General features: G+C 50.5%; 8 protein-coding genes across 8 annotated transcripts; 4 read left to right on the top strand and 4 right to left on the bottom strand.

The window, feature by feature from the left end:
• Nucleotides 1-1,791: 1,791 nt before the first annotated feature.
• On the bottom strand, nucleotides 1,792-3,048 carry M431DRAFT_510175 (hypothetical protein). Its single transcript, XM_024919419.1, has 3 exons — nucleotides 2,574-3,048; nucleotides 2,420-2,502; nucleotides 1,792-2,343 (listed from the first exon to the last, which is right to left on the bottom strand). Exons 1-3 carry the CDS (start codon nucleotides 2,736-2,738, stop codon nucleotides 2,103-2,105), a joined length of 489 nt encoding a protein of 162 aa, XP_024772586.1. The 5' UTR covers nucleotides 2,739-3,048; the 3' UTR covers nucleotides 1,792-2,102.
• A 4,494-nt stretch (nucleotides 3,049-7,542) lies between these two features.
• M431DRAFT_497223 (hypothetical protein) lies at nucleotides 7,543-8,624 on the top strand (the record flags this gene model as incomplete). The annotated part of the gene is made up of 2 exons (XM_024917570.1): nucleotides 7,543-7,567; nucleotides 7,642-8,624. 2 exons carry the CDS (start codon nucleotides 7,543-7,545, stop codon nucleotides 8,622-8,624), a joined length of 1,008 nt encoding a protein of 335 aa, XP_024772585.1.
• A 47-nt stretch (nucleotides 8,625-8,671) lies between these two features.
• M431DRAFT_557473 (hypothetical protein) lies at nucleotides 8,672-9,835 on the bottom strand (the record flags this gene model as incomplete). The annotated part of the gene is made up of 4 exons (XM_024921475.1): nucleotides 8,672-8,814; nucleotides 8,867-9,542; nucleotides 9,602-9,651; nucleotides 9,706-9,835. The coding sequence occupies 4 exons, from the start codon at nucleotides 9,833-9,835 to the stop codon at nucleotides 8,720-8,722; spliced, it is 951 nt and encodes a 316-aa protein (XP_024772584.1). The 3' UTR covers nucleotides 8,672-8,719.
• An 890-nt stretch (nucleotides 9,836-10,725) lies between these two features.
• On the top strand, nucleotides 10,726-12,707 carry M431DRAFT_89629 (hypothetical protein; the record flags this gene model as incomplete). The annotated part of the gene is made up of 4 exons (XM_024924041.1): nucleotides 10,726-10,763; nucleotides 10,834-11,085; nucleotides 11,141-12,553; nucleotides 12,614-12,707. 4 exons carry the CDS (start codon nucleotides 10,726-10,728, stop codon nucleotides 12,705-12,707), a joined length of 1,797 nt encoding a protein of 598 aa, XP_024772583.1.
• A 2,613-nt stretch (nucleotides 12,708-15,320) lies between these two features.
• On the top strand, nucleotides 15,321-18,476 carry M431DRAFT_90654 (hypothetical protein; the record flags this gene model as incomplete). Its single annotated transcript, XM_024924173.1, has 2 exons — nucleotides 15,321-17,003; nucleotides 17,082-18,476. The coding sequence occupies 2 exons, from the start codon at nucleotides 15,321-15,323 to the stop codon at nucleotides 18,474-18,476; spliced, it is 3,078 nt and encodes a 1,025-aa protein (XP_024772582.1).
• An 805-nt stretch (nucleotides 18,477-19,281) lies between these two features.
• M431DRAFT_510165 (hypothetical protein) lies at nucleotides 19,282-20,546 on the bottom strand. The gene is given in 6 exon segments (XM_024919418.1): nucleotides 19,282-19,714; nucleotides 19,781-19,846; nucleotides 19,982-20,119; nucleotides 20,193-20,294; nucleotides 20,448-20,453; nucleotides 20,465-20,546. The coding sequence occupies 6 exon segments, from the start codon at nucleotides 20,472-20,474 to the stop codon at nucleotides 19,446-19,448; spliced, it is 591 nt and encodes a 196-aa protein (XP_024772581.1). The 5' UTR covers nucleotides 20,475-20,546; the 3' UTR covers nucleotides 19,282-19,445.
• Nucleotides 20,547-20,901: 355 nt separating this feature from the next.
• Nucleotides 20,902-21,739, top strand: M431DRAFT_90294 (hypothetical protein; the record flags this gene model as incomplete). Its single annotated transcript, XM_024924134.1, has 3 exons — nucleotides 20,902-21,096; nucleotides 21,168-21,291; nucleotides 21,417-21,739. The coding sequence occupies 3 exons, from the start codon at nucleotides 20,902-20,904 to the stop codon at nucleotides 21,737-21,739; spliced, it is 642 nt and encodes a 213-aa protein (XP_024772580.1).
• Nucleotides 21,740-22,208: 469 nt separating this feature from the next.
• Nucleotides 22,209-23,015, bottom strand: M431DRAFT_7391 (hypothetical protein; the record flags this gene model as incomplete). The annotated part of the gene is made up of 1 exon (XM_024922174.1): nucleotides 22,209-23,015. The coding sequence occupies one exon, from the start codon at nucleotides 23,013-23,015 to the stop codon at nucleotides 22,209-22,211; it is 807 nt and encodes a 268-aa protein (XP_024772579.1).
• Between the last annotated feature and the right edge of the window lie 332 nt (nucleotides 23,016-23,347).

The following is a 23,347-nucleotide window of genomic DNA, read 5'->3' as shown; positions in this document are numbered from 1 at the left end:
GGACACGATTGGAGTTGATGGCGATTTGGTATAAATGAAGGAGACGCGTAGAAGACGCCAGACAGAGTGCGAGCAAACTTCCAGAGTTGCGGTCACAGATCAGATTCTGCCAGATCAATTGCTTCTCAGGCCAGATATAAATAGGATTCAGCACAATCGACTTATCCTCGGTAATCCAGCTTCATTACCTCATTAGCCTGATGACTAAAGCAGATGAGGTTCGATGGTGAGGCGAGTCGTGGGGGAAGGTGCCAACGGCCGATGAGGCGTCCAGAAGACGCGGCAGGCAATTGTAACAGCGGAAGCCACGGTGGAGCTTGTTGCCGTGCTGCAGCTCCGTTAATCCGCTGGTTAGCGTAGAGAAGGCAGGAGCTGGGGCCCCGGATTTGCCCCGCCTTTTGGTGGTGAGCTATCGATAGCGCTGCTGAGCATCTTTGTCGGTAGAGCTCGGCAATGGGAGTCCGCTATCGCCATCAGCATGTTCCAGACAGATGCAAAAGTTGACATCATTGCTGTTTGTAGGTGGGTGTGTCAGACGATTGGCAGTAGAAGCGCAAGTGTCTAAACCAATACCAAGTTAGATGGCCAACACGCATCACCAACAGAATGCATGTAGACAAGGCTGATGGATGTTAGGGTAAAGCGAATAGAAGTCATTTGACAGTGTATAACACTCGCAGTGAAGAGTGTCAAACAGTCCTCAAACTACTCAGTTCTTCAACACAGTAACACTCTCAGTCAATTCTTCCGGCTATTCATTGTTATGTGAAGCATTAATAATGCGTATATTGCCTACGGTGTCAGCATCTTTGTCCCCGACTTCGCCCCCATGTGGCCCGGCAAATAAATAACCTTTTATCTTCTCCAGATAATCATGCCCAATCACGCTCCAAGCATTGGCAAGCCGCAAACACGCCACCGTCCATATGCCCAGCCCAATCAAAGTGTGTTTACTCTCGATTATATATCTCAATTTACTACCTCAAGTTGGACAGTCCGTCTGACATAGACAATGCCAAATACAACACATTATAGGCTAAATGTCTATTACTATGTTACTGCCAATTGCTCTCCTGGTAGGATCATGCAAGGCCTGTGTTAGTCCGTAATCCCTAGCAAGCACCAAAGGGCTTAACTCCAGGGACGGCCCGAAGCCACCTTGGTCTCGACCTCAATGAACGGACATTGACAAAATAAGTGACATCCATGCCCAAGTACTCTCCGCCTGTCAAAGAACGGTGAGTCGACAGAAAAGGGAAAACAGCAATCGGCTGCAAGGTTGCTTGTAATAGTACGAGTATATGCAGGCAAAACCGGCGGCTATTCATCACATCACATCGGAAATTACACTCAAGTCCAGAACGCAGCGCTTGCTTGGCCAGACTTCACTTTCACATTTACACATCGACGAGGGGAAGCAGTGCTGAATTTGATTTTTTGTGTTGCTGGGCCAAAACTGCCCTCTCAGTATATACTTTTGTGCTCGCCCAAATTACCAGTTGATAGGATAGCTTAGGCTTGCCAAACTTTATATATAAAAAATATTGACAAGAGGCCATAAACACGCCCAGCTTATGTATGTGAAAAAAGGGGCCTTGCGCGATGTGTAGAAGCGTCCATCGCAGCGAAAGGAACGAAGAAATATTCTGACAAAAGAAATTGGAATCGATGTTTTTCGAGGCGGGAAAAGCGTCCTTTTCTTTATAGTTTCTTGTCAATAGGGTGAAAGACGCGAGAGAGGTAATGGCAGACCCATCCTATTTGCTGGAGAAAATGACACATTATATTCCAGCCCCGAGAAACGACCGCACACAGTTTGATATGTAGCGCATCTTTCCGTGGGCGATCAAAAAAATCGAGTTCCCTTGAACACCGAGCTTGCATGTCCCGTTAACCCAAGAGAACCCTTCTCTATACATCCCAAAAAATAATCACTCCCTTAAGGTATTCCGTCAACGTAAACCAATAATAAACCCCAACACTTTGTGTTTTTCCCCCTTTATATCAAAATCATGAACGGAGGCCGAACCGACGACTTCCAAGAATCGTAGAACCAAGAAATCGTAGCCGGTAAATTGGCGAGGTGTCGAAATTTACAAGATTTACAGGACGAAGGCGGCCAGACCGACGATACCGGCAAGGCCGGCGCCGGAGAGGACGGCCTTGCTGGCACCGCCAGTGGGGACGGCGGGAGGAGCAGAAGGAACAACACCACCAGTGCTGGCAGGGCCGCTGGCGGGAGGGGCCTGGGTGGGAGTGGTGATGGTGGAGTTGGTGAAGGCAGGGGGAGTGTAACCACCGCCGTTGCCACCGGAGGGAGCACCAGTAGGGGCGGCGTTACCGCTGTTAGGATTCCGTGTTAGTTGAAGATGTACCAGATGGTTTTGATCACATTGGAGAGATCTCAAGATCGACTTACCAGGTGTTGCAGACAACGCTGCTGGTGACGGTAACGGGGCGGGTGATGGTGCAGGGGCAGTCGGTGATGGTCAGAGTGGTGGGCTAGTAAGGCGCATCTTGTTAGTTCGCGTGGCTCTCTCGCTTCATATCCAGATATTCAGATTCGAAAGTACCTCGGTGACGGTGTAGGTCTTGCTGCCGTGGGTGATCTGGGTAGCGTAGGGGCAGTAGGTGACGTATTGGTCAACGACATCGGTAACAACGGTGACGTTGCTAGGAGGAACGTAGACGGCAGAAACGCCAACGGCGGCGAGAGCGACAGCAGCGGTGAACTTCATTTTGTCGGTATTAGGAATTAAACTCGAGGGAGCTTGATTAAGATTATTGATGCGATTGTTGGTTAAAGAGTGAAATTGACAAAAGTGTCAAGGTAAGTTTTGCAGGTGCTTAGCGAGCGTGAGTGTGTGGTGAAGGAAGGAAAAAGATCAAGACCCAGATGGGCTCTGGAGGAGTCGAGCTTTATAACCAATGTTTGTGGGCAGAAGCACCAGCGGAGTCATAGTAGAGCGCACGAGAGAGAAAAAAAAACAACCAGGCCAGGGGAAGTTGCCAGGGGGGGTGCAGCTCCAAGGGAGAAAGTGGGTGGGCCTGTGATGGGGGGGGGGCAAAAGCCAAGATTGGGCCTTTTCTCGGGGGCTCCAGCTGCAGAGGCAAGACAAACAAGCAGCGCAGAAGCAGGTCAAGCAAGGATCATGGATTATGGATCATGGGATGGGTCTGAGCGAGATGCAGGGGTGGGCACGAGATGGAGTGACTTTGGCCTAGCTCCAGACGCCAAAAAGCCACACAATCAAAGGGACGCGTGGTGGCGCCTTGCTGCCGTGTTTATTTTAATCTGTCGAATCAAGTGCTGGATATACGAAGCATTACTCTGGGATACAGTAAAGCAAGGGACGGTGGGAGAGTTACTTGATGAGTACGAGTATTGATACGAAGTCCAAATTGCATTGACGCCTTTCGGGGTGTTTGGTACATGTAGAACAGGTACATGTAGATTAGATTACGGTACCATCCAATGTTGATGTGCTTATCATTCGGATTCCGGGCACTTTGTTGGCAGCAATTATTATCCCGCACCATAAAATACTAGTACTACCAGGTTAGTAGTTCGTATCTACCTATCTTGTCCATATCTCTCTCATGTGGTAATTTTGGACAAGCACACCTACCCAAAAAAACACCCAATAATACAGGTCAATATTAATCTAATTTAGTGGACGTAGTACTGGATGTAGCATGTAACCGTGGCATTCATGTTGGTCTACTACCAGGGCATACGATACACACATCAATTGATCCATAATAGAAAGAGGAGCACAGGCTCAAGTAAGCTTCTATTGATCGACCACACAGGCCCGTTTCGAGCAACCCCAAGACCCAAGTCTCCCCGTCTTGCTCCGTTCATGTACCCGCGTTTCGCATCCTCTTCTATGCTAAACAGCTGGACAGGGCTGGATGGGCACTGATGATCCGGTTCCAAGCGGCCCCTTATTCTTCCCCATGCCTTTGCCGTCTCTCGCGAACCCGCTGATCACAGCGATGAATCATGGACGGGCACGAAATTAATTGCTGCTGCAACTCGCGATATTGCTGGCCAACTATTGCCTCTAGCAGCCCGCTAGCTTCTGCGTTTTTTCCCTGTTAGGGCGTGACCCCCCAATTGCTCCCCTTCCACCCATCCATCCCATCTGATCAGCCTTTTTTAGTGGCCCTGGGCGCGTTGGCGCTAATGCAGGAACCAAAACGTTTTTGTCAGCTTCATCCCCTGGGCCAGCTCGTTATTCGCCGTGGGCCAGCGGCAACAGGAAGCACGACGGCATCGTTCCCAGCTGGCTTTCGAACCGCCATTCAATCTAGCCCGGGAAAGGCGTGAGATCAATGGGCATTTGGTGCTAGCCATGAACGTTCGAGAAGCGGGATCGTACAGCTACAGTAGTACGACGGGAATCAAAGCGCCATGTTACTGTACAGGTATCAATTCGTATCATATCAGGATCCATGGAACAAGAAGGACCAAAAAAAAGGAGGATTCTGAATGCTGCTGCTTGTTGCTCATGCAAGGGTGCGCATCTCTCGCATCCACGCCCGCTTTCTTGCTTGCCTATTCCAGCTCCTCCAATCTGGGCTCGCCCGCCTATCAAAGCAGGTCTTGAAAAATTTCCACCGTCAATGCGGACTGATTATTATTACGGGGGCCTCGTTTATGTGTGGGCGTGGAGGCGTTACTTTACTCGTACCAGCAAGCAGCACCACGGCTTTCCTTTCTAAACATGGAGGAACCAAGGTGAATCACGTGTCTCGAGGTGCAAGCGACAGATGCCAATTGGACGGGGAGCGAGCCCGGGTTCCGCTTTTTTTTCTTTCTTTTTCGCAGTTGATGGATCACCTCCGTCGGCATTGAAGGATGTTTTCAATCTGTGACTCTGGCGGCTTCGGAGGGACCACAGCTAATAACAAGGTACAGGTACTGTCAATACAAGATATCGCCACTGACTACAGTAGCTCTCAGGCATCAATCAATTTGATCTTTGTGCGTGCCGTTAACCAGAACTAGCAGTACCGCACCTGTGCTGTAGTGCCAGCACTTAGCAGTAGCACCGCCGCTAGGTGACATGCCCTGTGCTGCTGGTGCTGTGCTGTGCTCCGTCGGTGAGCCAGGCCACTGCAAGGTCCAGCGAACCATCTCACTGAATCTTGTCGCGCCGACGCCGAACGACCCTCCGCTCATTTCCCGCTTATCCACTCCCCTTCCAGGATGCTGGCCACTCATCCGGTTTTTCTCTTGCATGGCTTGTCTTCGCTTGCGACAGGAAATAGGGGAGAGACCGTCTCTCATGCATGTCTTGTGCGCGCAGGCAAGGCAAGGGGGGGAAGGCCAGCGTTATTGTTGTTGCCGTGCCCGTATCGTACGTCTATTCGGTGTTTACGAGGTCTCACCGTCTCGTTGACGGGCGTATTCCTGCTGCAAGGCGGTTGTTCCGTTTGTTGTTGTTGTTCGGCTCTTTCTCTCTCTCTGGGCAACGATCATCGACGCGGCCCCTGATCCATCTCGATTTCAGCCAGCGATCCTGATCGACCGCTCTTTTCTTTTTCCTTCTGCTGATGCTTCTAGTACGAGGATATGCTTCGAAAAAGCATGTCTGGGCGGCGATCACCGGAGTCGTCGGGGACCGAGTTGCGAGGGATCTTCAGTCCTTATCGACTGGCGCATAGACTACCATCTTTGGCTTCCACTTCCATTTCTATAATTATATACGAGCGTTGACATGACTCCGTTCATCGGATATACAAAGTATCGGTGGATACGATACGATACACTCGTACAGAGTATCAAATCTTCGTACTTGTAGCTACAATATCGCAACATCTTTATCCAAGATGGGCTTTAGATTCGAACAACGATTGTTGATAGAAACATGGTCCTCGTATCTCGTATGCAATAGGCACTGTATGGAGTCACATCAAAGGCCATTAAACATGAGCAATTACCGACCGACACCAAAGTGGATAGACAACCAAGCGCCCCCAAAAGCTTGACTGTCAAGCCAAGTTCGGCAAATCGGCTCTTCCGCGCTGTCTCGCAGCAGACTGTGAACTAGCATCAGTCACAATCATAACAAGAACCTTTTGATACGGAGCTGCCCTACATTTTGTCTCATTGCCCCGAGTCCACACCGGCGCCTTTCATACTCGTACATGGCGCTTCCAACGGGCTGGTGTTGCATCTGCTAATTTCCACTTGATGCTATCAAATGCTGCCGCTGTTTCGGGAAGATAGCCAGTCTACTGTATGTGCTCCGTCGGTTGAAATTGAGCTAGGAGCTTGGCTCTCCGATAAGATGCAGGTGTCCGCGCCTAGATTGGCGTTAGTTGGGTGGCTGTGCGATGCATCAATGTTTTACAGTAATGTCGACAGAAGCCGTGTTATCATGCTCTCATATCAGTAGCACTTCAATTAGAGAACGAGTCGACGGCAGCAATCTCAATTTTTGCCACCAAATGTAAAAGCACGGCACGAAAGCCTATTGTGACTTCTGAATGGGGCCAATGTCGTGTCCGAGGGCCGCGGCAACAACCGTCTAAATCCCTCAGGCAACGTCAAGTCTGTCGCAAAACCAAAACCACTCGAGACTACAATGTCTCACAAGTTTTGAGACAAGAACTGGGGTATCAACTAACAATACGAGTACATACAAGTTGAATTGTTTTGATGGCTCACCTCACCAAGAGATTATGGGAGCGACGCATGTTTTGGATCTCCTCATCACTTGTGAAATATGACAATGGCGGCTGCCGTGTTTCGGTTCAATGTCATGCTGGCTCAGTCTAATGTCTGATATCGACACATGCTTACTCTGCCAATGTTACTAGGTATTATTGAAACTATCGGATGGGATGTCGGCGATAACATGCATTGAAACCGTCCAATATTCATTTAATTTGCACAGCACGCTAATAGCCGCTTTCAAAGACAAAATAAATAGCAGCCGGGCGGTGAGAGTAGTATTGTACAAGATGCCGTTTAATATAAGGAACACTTCTTAGTCAATTAGCAGTTGCATTGAAACATTAAACCGGAACATGCTGTTGTTGCCAAAGGCAGTCTGACTGACTGACTCAGCCAGCAACAGACACAACCTCGGCAAAAGTAGCACAAGCTTACATGTACATGTATGCTATCGTAATCCAAACAATTCGTATCTTACCTATGCAATCCCATTAGAAACCAGAGTCTGAATTGCTTCAACCTCAGAGTTTGCTTCAAGATTCAACAGGCAATGGCAGGTATTTCGAGCCCTTTCGTCGGCATTCGGCAAAAAATGGCCCGCACAAAGAGGAGCTGCCGGGACTTCGTTTGCCCTCCGACTCCTCACTGCATTACTAATTGATTTGCCTATTTGCCTAGGCACAGTGAGTGCTGAATAGGTGGGTTTGTGACGCAATATTTTTTCACTTAAAGATGGAGTCATAGAAGGAACTGTGTTCGTGAATTGAATCGAGATAGTTTTGCAGTAGATACCCATTACAGTAATTCGGCTTTTGCTCTGTCAATCCAACAAAACTTGCAATACTAGGAAACAAATGGCCGCCACAATGCGTGCAGTTGGTACGCCGTCTTACAGGCGCCATCAAGCCATCCGAAACAACATAGACATACAGCAACTAACACATGCGCAATAGACATCAAGGGCGGGAAAGGCGAGAGAGACGCCCTCTTCATCAACGCTGAAACCCCCAAGCCCGTCCCCTCACCGGGCCAGGCCATCGTCAAGATCGCCGCCTTTGGCATCAACCGCATGGACATTATCCAGCGCCGCGGCTTCTATCCCGTCCCTCAGGGTGCTCCCAAGACTCTCGGCGTCGAGTTCAGCGGCACCATTGAATCGTTTGGATCAGAGAGCCACAACGGCTTCAACGTCGGCGATGAGGTATTTGGTCTTGCGTACGGTGGCGCTTATGCCGAGTACATCGCCGTCAACACAAAGATGCTGCTGCACAAGCCAAAGGGCTTGACGCACGAGCAGTGCGCCGCTGTTCCCGAGGCCTGGATAACGGCAACTCAAGCACTGCACTTAGTTCTCGGATTCGTAGAAGGGAAGAGCATTCTCTGGCACGCCGGCGCATCAGGCGTTTCCATTGCCGGAATCCAGCTCGCCAAAGCCGCCGGCGCATCAGAGATTTATGCCACAGCAGGCAGCGACGAGAAAACAAAGTTCATCACATCTGAGCTCGGCGCCACCGCGGCCTTCAACTACAAGACCCAGGACTGGGTCGGCGAGATCAAGGCCAAGACAGGCGGCAAGGGCGTCGACTACATTGTCGACTACATCGGCGGAGACTACTTCCAGAAGAACCTCGACGTGGCCGCGCTCGACGGCAGCATGCTCCTCCTGGGCACTCTGAGCGGAGGAAAAGTCCCCGATGCGGACATTAGCATGATTCTGTACAAACGCCTTCGCGTTTTGGGCAGCACGTTGCGAAGCCGCGACGTGGAGTACCAGGGCAGGCTGAGAGACAGGCTGGAGACATATCTGCCCGATTTTGAATCGCACAAGCTCAAAATCTACCTGGACTCTGTGCTGCCGTGGGACAAGATCCAAGAGGCGCACGAGCACATGGAGAATGCAAAGAATTCGGGTAAAATCGTCTGCACCATTGTTTAGGTATAAAAATTTAGGGCTGAAGTAGGAATGAATGAAACCAAATAATGGAACACAATCATAAGACTACAATACTGTTACTGAATGTAAGTGTGATATCAATGCTCCTTCACCCATGCTAGCATCTGCTCGTATGCCAAAACTTGGGCATCCATGATGGCTGATTCCTGGTATTGACCCGTGACAGCAAATCCTGCTACTGATGAGACAATGCTTCTCTCATTTCATATGAGTTGAGAACTTACCGTGTGGCACTCCGGGGTATACTTGAACTTCATGTTCCAAATTGTCCTGCGTCATGATCTCTTCTCCCACCTTTCGCACCTCATCCGGGAATAAGGCATCGTCTTCAACACACACCAGACTTAACGGCGCTTGAAGATCCTTGAAATCGTCTGGAGTCACTGATGCGGCATGAGCTAGAGCTCCAGCTTTGATATACGGCCCAGCCTTCACCATGACAGCCTCTTCATCGTTGCCACCTTCATGAGATCCCTTGGCCAGAAGGAGCACGTAGCGACCGCCAACGCAGTACCCTACAGCATAGATCCCTTCACCATACTTGATAGGATCGGGGTATTCTTCGTGTGCCGCTTCAATCACCTTGCGCAATATGGGCATGATTTTAGCCTCTGTTATTCGTGCCAGCCACATATCGATCATAAACGACTTTGCAATCTCAACGGCCTTTAACTTGACTTGCTCGAGAAGAGATGTCGAGTTATCTGTGAACGAGCTACCTTTTCCTCCTGGAGCTGTTTCGCCGCCAAACATATCTGGCATGAGGACAAGAAATCCTTCAGAGGCATACATGTCGGCTTGGATCTGGTTATTTACGGATTTGATGCCGGTTCCGCCAGTGAGAAGGAGGAGAAGGCGGGAAGGCGTGTGAGGATAGTCGGCTGGTTTCGATATGTACACCTGCCATCAGCTTGCATTAGATGTATATCTACGGAAGCTTGATCCTCGGGTTAACCTACATCGATGTCGTTGAGTTTGATGATTTCGCCAGTGGATCCCTGGCCGGCGGCTATGATTTGATGTTAGTGATGGTGCTTGCAGATGTGAAGGCGGTCGCATGTACGAGTAGGTCTGTCTTTTACGCAGTGCTCATGTTCACCCATCTGAGAGCTGTCATCTGTCGGCTCATTTATCGATGAATCTTCTTGCGCATCGCTCTCCGGCGCCTTTGTCGCAAGATCTATCTCTGTCATGGCTGCTGGTGGGTGTGGCTTATGATGGCGCGCGTATACGGAATGTCCCAAATGACAAAAGGACACGACGAGAATGGTAATATGACTGGATGAGGCTGAATGATGATAGAGAGTCTTGAATATGGCTGCTGACGTGTTGTTTGTCTGAGAATGGCACGGGTCTTGCGCTAAGTTCAACGTCATGCGGTTTCATGTAGAAAAATACGAAGAGAGGGAGTGGCTCTCCATATGTACCCGGGACAAAAGGTACCTGGGCGCATTATGGTGACTGGCGGGGGAAACAAGTACCTCCTTCCTTTGTGCTTCTTGTGGATGGGAAACTTGCGAGAATATTTGTTCTCAGGCGCTTGTAGTCAACCGCTCAACATATTGATTTGAAAATTATCTCCTTGAGAATATTTTATAGTATCTTGAGATTCTTACTATTCATAAGTGGAAAGACTGTCAGAATAGAAATATCCCCAATGAATGTCATTTCGGTCACTTAGATCGGTGGCTCTTCTGCAAGGTTCTGAGATGGTACACCCAAAGTGTTGGGCTGGAAGCTTGATAAAGCGCATCTATTTTATTTGTAGACCAGTGAAGTATTTTAACAAGAAATATTACATCTACCAGATTAGAAACCATTATTCATCTTATTCATCCCTCTGCTATGGTAAAATGTTGAGTCTGCTTCATGGTGTGGTGCTTCTGAGAGTACCTCTCACAGTGTACAGGCACCCCGCTCACCCCGCCATCACGTGATGACTCGCCTCTCAACGCGTAAAGAGAACGCGTCGCGGGTTTGTCAGAAGCCTTGACGAAAGTGCACGAAACCCAGAGCTTGTGAGGCAAAGCTGCAGACATCACAGCTCGGTTAGACGAACAAAAAATCATCACAACAGCACAAAATGGGCGTCGAATCCGAATTATCGCAGGGCTGCATCGAGTAAGTAACCTGCCGAGCTTTACTCTGGCCATTCTTCATTCTTCATATCCGACTGACCCAAAACGTGCAGGGCCATCTTCAATGACCCCGATCAGGCGGCACAGCGCTTTCCTGTGCCTGTGATGCAGTGCCTACAGATCAAGCAGATGGCGCCGTCAGGGCAAGGTGGCGATAGATATCGATTGGTCATGAGTGATGGACTCAACTATGTCCAGACCATGCTTGCTACCCAAGCAAATCATGTCATTCACGACAACAAGCTCGAGAGGGGCTGCCTAACTCGAGTTAAGCAGTACACTCCTAACAACTTGAAGGGAAAGAAGTAAGAAGATATCAAGACGTTACATCTCTAAGTAGATAACTGACATGGCCAACAGCATCCTGGTTATTCTGGACCTCGAGGTCATCGAGAATCTCGGTGTGCACGAGAAGATTGGTGATCCTGTGGTCCTCGATCCCAAACCGGCCGAGACGACGATCGCTGGCAACGACTTTTACGGAGCCAAAAAGGAAGAAATGGATACCAAGCCACAGCTGCAGTCGATGCCATCAAGATCAGCCACGCACGCTGGTGCCAACATATACCCCATCGAGGCCCTTTCGCCCTTTTCCAACAAATGGACAATCAAGGCCCGTGTAACGTTCAAGTCAGACATTAAGACGTGGCACAAACCGACCGGAGAAGGAAAGCTTTTCAGCGTCAACCTCCTTGACGAGAGTGGTGAGATCAAGGCTACGGGCTTCAACGACCAGTGCGATGCCTTTTATGACATGCTTCAGGAAGGCTCCGTCTACTACATTTCTAGCCCCTGCAGAGTTTCTCTGGCCAAGAAGCAGTTCAGCAACTTGCCAAATGACTACGAGCTTGCCTTTGAGCGGGAAACGGTTATCGAAAAGGCAGAAGATCAGACCAACGTACCCCAACTCCGGTTCAACTTCTGCACCATCCAAGAGCTGCAAAGCGTGGAAAAGGACAGCACTGTTGATGTCATTGGTGTGTTGAAGGAGGTTGCCGAAGTCAGCGAGATTACGTCAAAGAAGGATGGTCGACCCTTCCAGAAGCGTGAATTGACGCTGGTGGACGATACCGGCTATTCAGTTCGCGTCACGATCTGGGGCAAGACAGCAAGCGCCTTTGATGCCAACCCAGAGTCAGTTGTGGCTTTCAAGGGCACCAAGGTATCAGACTTTGGTGGCAAGAGCCTTAGTCTTCTCTCGTCGGGAACCATGACTGTCGATCCTGATATTCCTGATGCCTACCGTCTCAAGGGTTGGTATGATTCAGCCGGCCGAACAGACACTTTTGCGACTCATCAGAACCTGGCTGGTGTGGCTGGCGCGACTGGTCGGAAGGAGGAAATCAAGACAATCTCCCAGGTCAAAGACGAGAACCTTGGTGTGGACGACCAGGCTTACTACACGATCAAAGCCACGATTGTATTCGTCAAGCAAGACAACTTTTGCTATCCTGCTTGCTCTAACCAAGGATGCAACAAAAAGGTTACTCCCATGCCGGATGGTACATGGCAGTGTGAGAAGTGCAATGTATCACACGACAAGCCAGACTACCGCTACATCATGCAGCTCAATGTCGCCGATCACACAAGTCACCAGTGGCTGAGCTGCTTCGACGATACGGGCAGGATAGTAGTCGGCATGTCTGCCAACGAGCTCACGGAGCTCAAGGAGAATGACGATGCCAAGTTCATGGCCGCGTTCGAGGCGGTGAATTGCAAGAAGCTTGTATTCAGATGCAGAGCTAAGATGGATAATTTTGGTGATACGCAGAGGTAAGTTCTTTAAAAGCGAGCAAAACGAAGCAAATGGCAGCGACTGACAAAAAGCTTTAGGGTGCGATACCAAGTTTTGAGTGCTTCTTTGGTGGACTACAAGACAGAGGGCAACAAACTGGTGGAGCTGATCAAGCAGTTCAACATTAACTAATTGTTCAAAGTATAATGACCAAAGAGTGTACAAAAGACTATTATGGCGGATTTGTTGGGTGATATGACTTTTATAGCTAGGTAGCTATCTCATGAGGAAGAACATGGGGATATAAAAAATTGAATTTACTTGAGCTGCTCTTGGCTGTCTAATACGTGCTTATACGCACTTTATGAGTGCTCTGTGGGAGACGCCAAGATTCGTCGACAAGTGCCTCGTGACCAAGCATTCCCTCATCAGAGACTGTGGACAAATGAGCGGCCGAAACTGCACTTAGGTATGCTCCGTATTTAGCTACTAGACAATCCTACTCACACTTGGGATGGTGTTGGTACTTGTCAGAAAAGGGCAACCTGCATCAGCGTCGGCCCCTGCGTGGTCCAAGAGAGGAAGCTGGGGATGTCGGACAGCTGATAAGGATCAATCCAGGAGTTTGTACTCCGGACGGAGCATTTGGCACATGTTTTCTGGTACGGATGTGCCAGTTTTGTAATTGCATGGCAGAGGCATCGACACCAGGACAGTACAGTATGAGGTTAGAGCGGCGTGGCCTCCCAGCCACCAGCTTTTTTTCTTACTCTATTGACGTGAATCCCCTGGACGGCGTGGTATAATTAGCACCTCGTATATTACGTACGTATATTGGTGATTGACAACATTGCTTTCTGGTTTCATTTTAGATGCTGAATGATGGGGTTATCTGAGACTCATGGCCATGTGTCAGGCAGGGCATCTCTTGACCTCACCCTTACGATTAAACCAAAGAGGGGGAAAATGGAGACCAAGCAACCACATCCAACGATGGAGCAGTTTTTTCTTTAGCCCTTCTTGGTGTGGCTTGCAAGAGGAGCACATGCAAAATGGTGCTAGGCCCGCGCCGTCGCGGGTGTGGAAAAGAGGCTTGATGTTGATGGATGGTGGCACCAGGCACTGTATCTGGTAAATGCCTCTTTTTTCAGCCAGGCACATGACGGTCGAATCTGGCGAGGGGATCTGTGTTAAGAAAGAGGGCGCACATGATGCTTGTTTCGAGAGAGCCTCTGCATATGCATTTTTTGCATGAACGGGGTGGCAGCTATGAAACGTTGCCTGGTTTGGTGGTTTGAAGAAATTGATGTTAACATGCAAGACATGTCGAAGTTGGTTTAGCTGGGTAGTGGAGAGGTGGAATTGCGTCCATCTCTGCGGTTTTGTGTATATGAGCAGCATGAATGATTAACCAGCTGAGCTCTCCTTGTTGATATCCTCTTTGATAATAATGAGAACGTTCAGGTTTCAAAGACTGAGGTTCCATGGCTTCGATGATTACCTTCAACTGTTCTTTGTACCTGAGGGAACTTGGACCTGTCACAGCGCCTGTAGCGCCTGAGGAGCCCACTAGCGAGGGCTCGGGCACAGCTAGCTGAACATTAGCAGTTGGTGGCGCCGTGGTCTGTCGTCAATAGGTGGCGATTGATCGAATAATCCCTCCCGTCAAAGATGGAGCTGTCTTTGCGCTGAGAGGGCCACTAAGCTGTCATTTACGAGAACAATCCGGCTAAAGCTGCATCATAGCATCGGAGAGTGATTCTGCTTTCTGCCCAGCATCTGCATCAATCTGCATCGACAGTGCTGTACGTACATACATGCTGCCGGGTATCAGGTACCTGCTGCCCACTGTACTGTCCACTACCAATCAATCCAATAGTCGCCCCGCCCCAGTCAGACCAGTCAGTTTCATTCTGCCTCCTACACATCACCTCACATCGCATCGCATCGCAGCGCATCAAATCACATCGTCGCTGCTCTGCTCCGTATGTACAGCACGTACTGACTGAGTGGGCAACGGCACATCTCTTCCTTTTCCCTTCCTCCTGCTTCGTCCCGCCTCGACGAATCGAATCGCTTCCGCCATGTGCCATCGGTCCATCGTCACCGTGTCACCCCCTGCATCGTGAACCTTGCGATTCTCTTTTCGGAACGAGCCTTGAATCAAGGCTGGCGACCACGGGGGGGGCCCAGCTGCTGCTGCTACTGCCAGGCGTCTCACCAACCACCTGGTCGCTCTATTTCCGCTTTTTTCTTTCCTCTCCAGCTTTGCGCCTTTCATCGTCCTGGGCTTCGTTCTTTGAGCGCCAGATTCCCTTCTTTTGCTTCTCACTCGCTTTCCGCTGCTGCGTCCAATTATCAGCTCATCAGCGTCTCACCCGTCGCCTCAGCACCTGCGCCCGGCCCTTTGTTGGCCAGCTGTACGGCACGACGGGGTGTGTCTTTTTTTCTTTTTTCTTGGGCTGTTGACGCAAACTCAGCCCGTTTCCTTTGCTTACACTTTGCTTTGCTTGCTGTTCTCGTTTCAGATTGGCCCTCGTTGTTTTGGGACCCAGCAGACTTGTTGCTCGCCTCGCTCGTCCGTCTGGCCATTCACGACCGCACCGCGCCCTCATCTCGATTAGCTGGACTCACCAATTGTATCGCCTGATCAGGTCCAGCACAACCTACTTGTCCATCATCATGCAAAGCGGCCCCTGTCTCAACCACGCCGCCGCCACGTAGTCCGTGAAATATACTACTAGTGGCAGCCTGCGCTTCCTTTTTTGCTCGCAGCTCCCAGCAACAGTTTTTACGATCGCCACGATGGCGGCGCCTTCTCAGATGAATCCCACCTCCGTACCTGAGGCTGCGGCGCCGCGCCAGTTCAAGAAGCACCGAGTCCTGCCGCGGCCGCACATCGATCAGCCGCACGATGGCTCTAGGCGCAAACCCAATCTAGCCAGCGCGGCGACGGTGCCCAGAAGCTCGACGCCTCACCCGACCGTGAATCCCCAGCCCTTAAAACACCAGCTCAGGAGAATAAACACTGGGCCTGATTTGCCTCCAACTCCGCCCGCACAATCAAACGCATCCTCCAGCAGCCACTCCGCCGCCGCATCGAGCCCGACGAGCACCGAAAGTAGCGTCAGGCTGCCGAATGTCGTCGCGACTCGACCGCCAGCCACCCCTCCGGACCAGCGCAGCCCCCCGACCCCAGATGTCACCCCGCCGCATCCTGCAAGCCTCGCCAAGAACCCGCGGCCTAGCATAAAGGACCGCATGGCTTCGGGGAGCACAATGGGCACGGAGTCAAGGGCCGAGTCCTTCATCACCGCCCGCGAGGAGGTGACGCCTTCGGAGGACGAAACAGCAGCCGAATGGCCTCGGCCTCGCAAGGTTTCAGCGGCCTCGCATACTACCATCATTCCGGCTGCTAACACTATTAACACTAATCGTGATGCGGTGCGACCAATAACTCCTTCGGATAGAGTACAGAGAACACCGACTGGAGATGGAAGGCGAGAAGAAGGCGACTCTACGCCAAAAGCGAAGCCTAAAGCTTCTGAATCTGTCGACAGACGGGACGCTGCCCCAGAAGCTGAGCATTCGCAGGATGCCCGCTCTTCGAATGCGGTTATGTCCCAGAAGAACCAGTATCGACGTCGACCCTCGGGAGCCTCGCGGCCAATTTTGCATCATGACCCTGTCGTTGAAGACAAAGTATCTGTTGGGCCTGCCGATGCCACGAAAGCTGTACGCAACATGCAACTCGAGGAGGCAGCACCCGTAGTCTCGTCTTCGAAGAGACCCAATGATGGAAAGCCTGCCAAGTTGGTCCATCCGCAAGTAGAGGCGACGGCAAAGCGAGAGCGACCATTAAGCACCTCTAGCCAGTCAACTGTGGTCGAGGTTTTTCTTGTTGATGGCCCCCCGAAAAGGGAGAGAACTCTGCGCCACATGCGAAAGCAAAGCACTTTGAGAGGTGCTGTTGAAAGCAAGGTAGACACTGGTTCAATAGCCCGTACGGAAGACGTGAAAGAGAAAGAAGAGGAGGCTCCTAAACCTTCCAAGGTTACACAAAGTCAGCTGGATTCCTATGATCGCGAGAGTTACATCTCAACCGTCACACACTCAACAAACAGGTCCATCTCGAGTAGAACCGCGAGAAGGGAGATATGGAAGAGTGGTGGTATCCCGGTAGTCATTGTCCCTGAACGACGATCGTCGAGGGGTCCCAAGAGCAGGGAGCCTTCTCTTCGATCGGCATCTAGCAGGCACTCAGACAAGGCAAAAAGCGTCAAATCCGCCCCTGCCCGTGATCCATCGCCATCTGCAAACTCTGGCCCCGTCTTTGATCGCCCTGCTCGTCGGAGTCGAGCGTATTCCGAATCCGATAGATCTGAAAGGACGATTGATTTCCCTCCGATCATTCCGCAGCGGTCTTCATCGCTCTCAGCTCCAACTAGTCGCAACGCTTCTAGGCGTGGATCAATAACTGCTAGCAACGTCAAGCTACACAATGCCGAGATCGAACAGCAACTTAACGCTTCTAGGCGCGGATCAATGACTGCTAGCAGCGTCAAGGTACACAATGCCGAGATCGAACAGCAACTTAATCGCCATTGCAGCCAGGAAGTGCACATCATCTGTCCCAGCACGCCATCGCTGTCCCCTCTGTCCCCTCTATCTCCTTTATCCCCTGGGATGCAGGACTTGGAAAGAGAGGACCCGTTTGATACCCTTGGGATTGATCAGCACGATGATGTACTTTCGGTGAAGAAGATTCCATTGCGGAATACGCCTTTCTCGGTTGCGTCCATGGAGACGTGTGCAACGGCCCCTGAGCTGGTAGAAGCCCTCGCTGTTCAAATGTTCCCCCATCAAAATTCGTCGGTCCTTATGGTTAATCATTCGAACCGGCCGTCAGAGGCAGCGTTGGTGAGGCGCGTTTCCAGCCCTCCAAAATCATTGGTGGCGCATTTGTATGACCAGGCTCCCGTCACTCCTCCCCAGAAGAGATTCTCTTCCCTCGAGGTGGATTCACCTCTGCGCAACCCGCGAGCTCCACCACAACCGCCGAGGTACCCTCCCGCAATCAACTTCATTCCCGCCACACCATCGGGTATGACGCCTGCAGCTGAGCGAGTTATTCTGCAAGGGAACTACTTTGAATCTTTGAAGGAGAAGCCTCCTCGACGGCCCTCCATCGTCAGGAGAGCTTTCAGCCGCCGGCGCCATTCCATCGACTACGTGTCAACTTCGAGAGGGCCAGGCTTCCTTGCCAGGACCTTTTCTTTGTCACGGAGAACTCGTGATGACAGCGACATCTCTCTATACAGAGACAATGAACAGCCAACGGAAGAGGACAAGCTGCATCCGTTTTGGCGTCCCCAGTGGATCAGCGATGAGGATTCTGAACCTAGGTCCGATGAGGACGAATATAGCGACGATGAGGACGATTATGAACGGGATGATGAAGTCTATCGATACCCCCCTGTGGACAACCGCCCGCGAAGACCAACAAGGAGCTTTAGCCAAAAAGTGAAGCAGACTTTTTCAATTCTGCCATCACAAGAATATCATGTCGATGACGTGCATGGACCCCAGCGCCGGACAATCAAACGGACATCAAGTGGCAACCTGCGCATTGTACGCCGCAAAATCAGCGCTGAATCGATTAGACGACGACAGAGTCAGAGCAGAGACCCAAGATCGATTGTGGGTGAACCTCGCAAACGGTTCTGGCGAAGACGAAGCATTAGCCGAGGCAGTGTGATGGGTTCACGGCGATTTTCCATTGGGAGCAAGTTGGAAGAAATACAAAATATTCCGCAAAAGATAAGCGAGAGACGACGCGAGAAACGATCGCAGAGACTTCGGCAGATGATTAGCGGGCCGAAAGAAGTTCGAGACGGCGTTGGTGAAGTAATCAGACCCGGCAACGGAGCGGCTCAACTCGACCCGGCTGGACGATTTTAAGACTTCTTTTCTTTTTCAAGCGAAGAATCTTGGTGCTACTTGCTGGCGTTTTTCTTGATGATGCAAGCAATGATGACGACAAAGGACGAAAGAATTTTTTTTTCTTGAAGACGAAATGACGGGACACATTAGTAGATGGCCAGCATTTTGCATTTACGATTAATTCTGCAACGATTTGATGATTTGATGCTTTGGACGACTCTGCCTTTGGAGAGATGGAAATGCCACAGTTTGTCCTCTTTTTTTTATCCATTGACGAAAAAAGACCCTGGAGGGCTTTTTTCATTTTGAATTTCAACGTCTCATTTTAATTTGCTCTCGTCAGGATGTACATTTTGATAAGGGGCTCCCCTTTTTGAGTTACGTTTTTGCTTTTTTTTATATATATCCTTTTTTGCTCCTCTTTTCTTTCTGTCTTTTTTTGCTACGTTGCTGGCTATATTATTGGCCTTGCATGAAGAATACGGAATCTAAAGAATGGGGGCGGCTAGATTGCTTTTCGAGGCATCTCATGAACTGGAAACGAATGAAATGCCTTTTTTTTTTGTGCTCATCTCATCTTGCTTTACGTTTTTTCTTTTGATGTTTAGCTGTATTATAGAAGACGTTGGGGGATGAGAAATTTGATTGCTACGATGTCTTTTTTCCTTTTTGCTGGATATGATGTTATATGCATTAATGATTTTTGAGAGTGAAACGAGAGAAGGAACTTTTTTTGAGAATGAAAATGAATGACGCGTGCTTTGGTTCAGAATGTGTTGCCCAGATATGATGTATGCTCAAATATTGCAAAAGTTGTTCTAAGAAAAATATTGTCATATTTTGGATGGTTCTTCATCCTTTGGTCTACTGAAACTAGTTTATGTGCTGTGAAATGCCAAAAGAAAGAAACGCCTCATGCGCCAATATTAACCCATCACTCAATCTCAACTCAATAAATACCAATCAACTCCCGAAACCCCGAACTCATCACCGCCTGTCCTGTCCAGGAGCAGGCGGTCCCCCAGCAGGAAATCCAGGCGGAGGGAATGAATGCTGCCCAGGCGGCGGAACCGGCATTCCCGGCATACCAGCGAAATTTGGCGGAGGGAAACCAGGGCCTCCGGGTGCGCCTGGAGGCGGGAAAGGAAGACCGCCAGGTGGAGGGAAGGGGAGGCCGTTTGGGGGGATGGGAGGCATTCCGTTGGGGCCTGGGGGGAAGGGGGGCATGGAGGGCATGCCGCGACCGCCGGGAGGTGCTGGATCTTGGGATTAGAATATGTGTGAGAGAAGAAGGGGAGGAGAGGATGAGGATGAGGACGTACGTGGGAGGCCTTGGGGGAATTGGCCGGGAGGAGCTCCAGGCATACCGGGGAATGGTGGAGGAATGCCTAATAAGATAACCGTGTTAGTTCTATCTTCTGTATCTTCCGGATCTTTCCTTCTCGTTCTCATATGTATCGTTTTCGAGACTGTAGACAGAGAGTGGCGAGACAAGGAAACCAAGGGGATGTAACATGACATACCGCCGGGAAAGCCAAAGGCCGGAAATCCCTGGCCGGGCTGGTTCTGAAGAAGCATCGGGTTCGCATGGGCCTGGCCCTCGGCAGCGTACGAAGAAGTAATCGAGTCAATGACGGACTGGGCCTTTTCGTGGCCGATTTCTGTACAATGAATGGCACATGTCAGTGGCGGGATATGAAGAGAGAGAGAGAGAGACATGGGGTCGGGACGAACGCTGGTAATAGTCTACGACGTTGCGCAGGTGGTTTCGGCCGCTGTTGTGGGCCTTGCGCACCGACATGGAGTCGTGTGTGAGGTAGACATCGCAGTAGTCGCCTGTTTGTGGTTGAAGTTGTTAGATGGGGAGAGAGAGGGATCTCATGAGGGAGCGCGTCGCAGAGGGTGTTTTGGCTGCTCGTGGTGGATGGATTTGGACCTACAAAAGACTGTCGAGATGTGTTAGTTTCGGTTTATTGAGTCATTGGAGAGGAAAGAGGGAATCTTACACTTGGGCATCGTGACTGGATTGCGCTGGGTGTTTTTGCTTCAGATTGATACAAGAAGAAGAATCCCATCAAGGCAAATGCATGCAGCTGTAGCAAAAGGCTGGGGCTTGTCCCGAAAAAGAACGGCAAGGCTGCCCCACACGTGACGCCGAGCTTATCACCCGGGCTGCTGATTGGACGGTGCTCCCTTTTGGCCCTTTATCTGGCCACCAGCCACAGTAACCCCAAACGCGACACCTGTACCTTTTGCGGCTGGTGTGAATTAGAGCCAAGGTGGTCAGTCTTGTCCTTAATTGCAATTGTAGCTTCAATCGATGAACTGAAGTTCCAACCAACACCCCGTCGAGCTCGACAATTCGCAATTCACAACAACAGCAGCAGCAGTCGAGATACCCATATTCAAAACACAGGCCATGGCGCAATCGGCCCTCTCGCCCATGCGGTGGCTCTGCGGCCTGCTGCTGCTCGTCAGCGCCGCCAACGCCCTCAAGTTCGACCTCGTGGCCCACACCGGCGGCGAGTCCCTCAAGAAGGAGCGCTGCATTCGCAACTTTGTCGGCAGCGACACGCTGGTGGTTGTGACGTCGACCGTCGACGGCTACAGGGGAGACGGCATGCTGGTCAACATTCATGTATGTACAGTATGGCGGGGGGAGAACGAAAGAGACTCTTAAGAGGAAAAGCTGACGAGATTGAAATACAGGTCCGTGATGCCATTGGCAACGAATACGGCCGATCCAAGGACGTGGCCGGCGAGTCGAGAATCGTCTTTACTTCTCACGCCGATGCCGCTTTTGACGTGTGCTTTGAGAACCTCATGGTTGGACGTACGTTGCCTCAACTCAAAGGCCCCTCCTCCCTTTTTTTCTCCAAACAACAACCCCCCCCTTTAACACCCAATTCAAAACCTACAAAATAAACCATATTTACTGACATATACTGTTTCAAACAGCCAACAAGCCCGTCATCAACCTCCGCACCGTCGAGCTCGACATCGACATTGGCGCCGACGCAAAGGACTGGTCCGCCATCCAGGCCACCGAGAAGCTCAAGCCCGTCGAGGCCGAGCTGCGCCGCATCGAGGAGCTCACCGCCGAGGTCGTCCGCGAGATGGACTACCTGCGCCAGCGCGAGCAGAAGCTGCGCGACACCAACGAGAGCACAAACAACCGTGTCAAGTGGTTCGGCGTCGGAACGACCTGGCTGCTCGTTATTCTGTGGGCATGGCAGATTATGTACCTGAGGGCGTACTTCCGGTCCAAGCACTTGATCTAAACTCTTTGATTGCAAAAAAAAGTATCAATCTATATCAGGGGGGAGAAGGAGGAGGAGAGGGGAGAGAGGCAGTTATGCTTGTGGGAGACTTTGGAGCGTTACTATTACATTGCGGCTTTGCTGCGTGTTGGCATACGGATACAGAAGGCGGAAAGGGGTGGTAGGTATGCGCCGGCGTTTGTTATATCATGATGTATGATCCATCGGGATGAGGAGGATACAAAAAAGGGAAAGTGAGAAGATGCCTTTTCAGCTTTAATAAAAGACAATTTAAATTCATAAATGATGGATGCTTTATGCGTGTATAATTGTAAGTTCCCCAGGACGCCGATTATGAAGTCTTCAGCCAGTTTATTATGATCAATCAAGTAAATACTCTGGTTATCTTGGTATGCATATGTGCTCATTAAATATTATGTCTCGATATCCATAATAGCGCTTTCCCTGCAACTGACTTTGTCCATCTACATTAGTCCTGGTAGTTGCTCCATTGCCACAATCCCCTGCTCCTTTCATCTACATGCTGATTATCGACATCATGCCCAACTATATCAACAACGCTCAACCCTTTGGACGTAGAATCCAGCTCCCTAGGGCTGGAACTGCTATGCAACTCTGGTATTCTACCACTAGTCACTTCAGCAGCTAATTCCACTGCACCGCCTGAGCGATGTCTGATAGCATCGAGCTCGGCCTTGCGAAAGGCATCTTCATTTTGTCCAGCACTCGCCACGCCGGCATCGCCTGGCAGCTCCGGCTTTGGTGTTTCCAGATCATCACCACCGTTGCCGCGTGCATCTTGCCCGAGCTCATGCATTTCTTGAGACAGTTTTCGCTTTCTTCTGTATCTAAAGATGAAAAAGCATGCGGCCCCTGTGAGGATAGCTACTAGAGGGATGGCCACCCCGATGGCAATTTTCGCCGCAAGGGGCGGGCCTTGACTGGGCTTGGGGAGAGAGCTCTCGCTAGGAACAGAGGATGCGGGAGCCGATGGAGTATGAGCAGATGAAGTAGGAGCTGATGATGTCGCTGTTCGAGTTGCTGTGTGCTCTGTTGTAGCTGCATCTACCACCATTACTTTCATAGCAACAGCAGACTTGGCCAGTATAAAACTTGTATATGGCGTAAGTGAGCCGAGACACTTTACGCCGTCTGTCACTCTAAAGGCGTAGTCGTGACGTGACGCGCACGCTGCAGGATATTTTTGATCGCAGCCATAGCCGCTTGTTATCAACGAAATCAGTGGGACCATCGCAACCAGATACCGCTTGAGCATTGTCTTGGACTTACATTGGACAGCAGCCTGTCGCAGTTTCGCCATCACGCAACAAACTTCATATTGTAGAATCAGCAGCGAAGAAACTTTGGTTCTCGAATGGATTCGACTGTCTTTTAATACGCGAGTGAACACATGCGACCGTGTAGCCCGACGGACAGATTGACGCGGGCGAATATATGCCAATGTGGTCAACGTAAGCCGAGTTTGAGTTGTAAAAAGAAGCGAAGCCTTCGGGAAAGCATGATTTTATGACAGAGAGACCAGTAAAGCGTAGGTGCTCACTCCATTCCTCGGAACAATAAGGACTGGCAGCGAGGTTTAGACCCACC

The sequence above is a fragment of the Trichoderma harzianum genome (assembly GCF_003025095.1).
Source record: "Trichoderma harzianum CBS 226.95 unplaced genomic scaffold M431scaffold_9, whole genome shotgun sequence".
Lineage (NCBI taxonomy): Eukaryota > Fungi > Ascomycota > Sordariomycetes > Hypocreales > Hypocreaceae > Trichoderma > Trichoderma harzianum.
This window is presented reverse-complemented; position numbering and strand designations above follow the sequence as displayed.